Genomic DNA, 3,942 nt, shown 5'->3' on the forward strand with positions numbered 1-3,942 from the left:
TCGGCGGGGAGCATCCGTGCTTCATCATCGCAGAGATCGGACAGAACCACCAGGGGGACATTGAAACGGCCAAGAAAATGATCCAAGTGGCGAAGGTGATCAATCCTCTGACTCTGACGGGGGGCGTCTCTCTGCTGTTCGGGGTTCTTTTCGTTCACATTTCAGTTGAAGACATTAAAGCGGGTTCGCTTTGGCGGGTTTTTATCATTCAGGGACTTTTGTGTACCTGTGTGAGAAGTGTGTAGTGTGTCTCCACCTGTTTCCTTTGATGGAACACACCTGCAAGGCAGAGAGGACCGGGGTGCTAGACGCTACGCCACAGCCCAGCCATTCCTGACACACCAGACCTTGTGTACCGACTGCCCTGAGCAAAAAGTACTCTAAGTGTACAAGTACAGTAAGTCTGTACTCAGAGTGAGGCAGTAAACTCCACTTCTAGAAACCATCTATATATAGTAAACGTCCAAAGTTACAGTGTAATCTGAAGAAGTACTAAGTTACTACACTTCCTACTGAGTAGTAACTTAAAAAGGATCAATTTCAAAAGTTTAAATCAGATCATGTCTGGGTATTTTTGTGTTTCATCTGAAGATTTAGAGAATAGTTTGAGACGTGTTAATGTGAACGTTCACCTTTAAGAATTTACAGTTTTGTATAAAATGCTTTGAAACCACAATCAATACGTTGATCAGAAAGTCCAGATGTGTATCAATTAATTGTAGTTGAACGTTAACGGTTTATGAAGATAATTTGGGTTTCCAGTCCAAAACAGTTTTCTATGCAGACGTCGTTTCCACAAAGGCTGTTCTCGTTGCAAATGATTGGACGGGAAACGTTCAATATTTTAAAGGTCACTTCTGCTTCGTGACGGACAGGATATGACATCATTTCAAATCCTTCTAGCTTCTGTGTTGCTGTAATTCTGCAAAATATTCTTTCTCTTTATTGACCTTGATGGCTTTTTTCTCACCCCCCCTCAGGACGCCGGGGCGGATTGTGCCAAATTCCAGAAGAGCGAGTTGGAGCACAAGTTCAACAAGCGAGCGTTGGAGCGGCCATACAACTCCAAAAACTCCTGGGGGAAAACCTACGGTGAACACAAGCGCCACCTGGAGTTCAGCCATGAGCAGTACAGGGAGCTGCAGAGATTCGCCGCAGACGTGGGGATCTTCTTCACGGCTTCAGGGATGGACGAGGTAAACGTGTCCTCCTGGGGGGTCGTGAGGCTCTCGGCGGACGTCTGACCCAGTGTCTTCTGACAGATGGCGGTGGAGTTCCTCCATGAGATCAACGTGCCGTTCTTTAAAGTGGGCTCTGGAGACACCAACAACTTCCCTTACCTGGAAAAAACCGCTAAGAAAGGTAGAGAGCTCCGCCCCCTTTAGGCTTTAGTGAATCAGGTTAATGCTGGGAAAGGAAATGACTCCCTTCAATGACATCTGTAACATGTAACAGGTTACATGTCATGTGGTTCCTGGCTGTTCTGTTCATGTGGTTCCTGACGGTTCTGTTCATTTGGTTCCTGACGGTTCTGTTCATGTGGTTCCTGACGGTTCTGTTCATGTGGTTCCTGGCTGTTCTGTTCATTTGGTTCCTGCCTGTTCATGTGGTTCTTGACGGTTCTGTTCATGTGGTTCCTGACGGTTCTGTTCATTTGGTTCCTGACGGTTCTGTTCATTTGGTTCCGGGCTGCTCCTGTGATTCCTGACGGTTCTGTTCATTTGGTTCCTGACGGTTCTGTTCATGTGGTTCTGGACTGTTCCTGTCAGGTCGTCCCATGGTGGTGTCCAGCGGCATGCAGTCCATGGAGACCATGCGTCGTGTCTACAGAACCGTGAAGGAACACAACCCAAACTTTGCCATCCTTCAGTGTACCAGTGCGTACCCTTTGGAACCAGAAGATGTCAACCTGAGAGTGATCACTGTGAGTGGAACATGTCTTCATGCTGGTGGTTGGCAGGTCTGGAATCAGTCAATTGAACACCTTCTCCACACAGATCCTGTTTGACGCTGGAGCTAGATTTTCACCATTTAAAAGGCTAACTTCATCATCGGTCTCCTTTCCATTCAGATTTGTCCTGATTTGCGTGTTATGTCTTTTAATGTCAGAGAGTTTCTGCTCGATTTTATCAGTGACTGAACTGCTCATCTGCCTGTTGACTGCAGGAATACCAGAAGGAGTTTCCTGATATCCCCATTGGCTACTCTGGCCATGAGTCTGGAATCAGCATTTCGGTGGCGGCTGTAGCTCTTGGAGCTAAGGTCCTTGAGCGTCACATAACCTTGGACAAAACCTGGAAAGGAAGTGACCACGAGGCCTCGTTGGAGCCCTCTGAACTAGCCGAGCTGGTTCGTTCGGTCCGGTTAGTGGAGAAGGCCCTAGGAAGCGGCATCAAGCAGATGCTGGCCTCTGAGAAGGCCTGCCATGATAAGGTCAGTGATGTCTGCTGGACGTCCACTGAACGTCTCAGCCGTTCTGCTTGAACATCGTTCTCCTTTCTGCTCTCTAGTTGGGAAAGTCTGTGGTGGCCAAAGTCCGGATCCCCAAAGGTTCCGTGCTGACTTTGGACATGCTGGCGGTGAAGGTGGCCGAGCCCATGGGTTTCCCAGCTGAAGACATCTTCCAGCTGGTTGGGAAAAAAGTGAAAGAGGACATAGACGAGGACGAGAGCATCACATCGGAACTGGTGGACAACCACGGCAAGAAGGCCAAGTGCTGAGATCTGATCTGCAAAGGCAGAAGATCTCACCGACACGCCTGGGATAATTAGATGGAGATGATGGAGGGTGATTCTCTGGGTGTGGTGCAGGTTTCTGACGGGTAATTGGTGATACATGATTGGACAAAGAGTCCTGGTTCTGTTTCTTTCCTTCACTTCAAAACATCCTCACATTTTCTAAAAGCGGCCGTTCATTCTGACCGGTTCCCTCTCTGGTCTTTATCAGTCCAGTACTGAATGCATGGATGGGAAATGGATTCCCTCTTAGATCCTCCTGTTTACCTCCTGTAGCAGAACAGTGAGGACGGTCTGGAGATGAGTTCTGGTCTAAGGAGGACATGAACATCGTCTCCATGCAGACCTGTCTGTGACCTCGTGTGTTTGAATCAAACCGAGTAAAATGTCCGTGTTCAGATCTAAGGTTTGAGACCTTGTGGGAAAAAAGATTTTCAATAAAGATGTTTGCAAATGTTGATGAGCTTTCTGAGAGAAGTGAGTGAACATTGATTTATCACCACATAACATTGTTCAGCTGATGTACACTACCCCAATAAGTTAGGGATTTTGTTATTTACATTAGTGCTACATCATCCATGAACAGGAAGTGTGGGGGGTTCTGGTGGAATTGGAAATGGTGTTTCAATGATCTCTGAGGTCAGAACCTGCAGGGACTGGACCGTCTACAATGGCCTCCAACCATCTTCACGCTACAGACCGGCGGTCTAAATGGCGCTGACGTTGAACATTTTTAAGCTTCTGGTTTCTGAAAAAACTACTTTTAAAATTGAATTGATTCCACAAATCAACTTTATTAGATTGAATTCTCTGTCAAATGTTTAAACGTAGACTTTGTGATGTTTCCCTTAACGTCAAAGTGGACGCTAACTTTAGCCGCGTCCAACTTTTAATGACAGATAAATAAAGCAAAATAAAAGGACACAACCGTCATAAAACTTTCTAAATAGGAATCCATCGTGTCTGTACCTTTATTATCTACGTGTGAAACATTCAAGTCAGTCGCTGCTTAAACATGCAAAGCACAGTGATGAAAGTCTTCCGGGAATTCCCGGAAATCCGGGTTTTTGAGCAAACCGAACGTACTTTCCGGGAAATAAAGACCTGATCTCTACGGACAAATCGCTTTCCGGATTAAAAAATGGTCTGAAATCAGCTAATTTTAGCTTTATTTTCTATATTTCTCCGCAGATCGCTTCCTCTATGG

At 46.2% G+C, this 3,942-nt stretch overlaps 1 protein-coding gene across 1 annotated transcript in view; it reads left to right on the forward strand.

Moving 5' to 3' along the window:
* nansa (N-acetylneuraminic acid synthase a) overlaps positions 1-3,193 on the forward strand; it is a 3,355-nt gene extending 162 nt beyond the window's left edge. The window contains exons 1-6 of the mRNA XM_023952212.2: positions 1-95; positions 981-1,196; positions 1,263-1,362; positions 1,770-1,924; positions 2,167-2,433; positions 2,511-3,193. The exon at positions 1-95 is cut by the window's left edge and continues 162 nt beyond it. Coding sequence (XP_023807980.1) covers positions 1-95; positions 981-1,196; positions 1,263-1,362; positions 1,770-1,924; positions 2,167-2,433; positions 2,511-2,720 — 1,043 coding nt within the window. The 3' untranslated portion in view covers positions 2,721-3,193. The remainder of the gene's footprint in view (positions 96-980; positions 1,197-1,262; positions 1,363-1,769; positions 1,925-2,166; positions 2,434-2,510) is intronic.
* Positions 3,194-3,942: the final 749 nt, after the last annotated feature.

This window comes from Oryzias latipes, chromosome 1 (genome assembly GCF_053564925.1).
Source record: "Oryzias latipes strain Hd-rR chromosome 1, Olatipes_Hd-rR_3.1".
Classification (NCBI taxonomy): Eukaryota; Metazoa; Chordata; class Actinopteri; order Beloniformes; family Adrianichthyidae; genus Oryzias; species Oryzias latipes.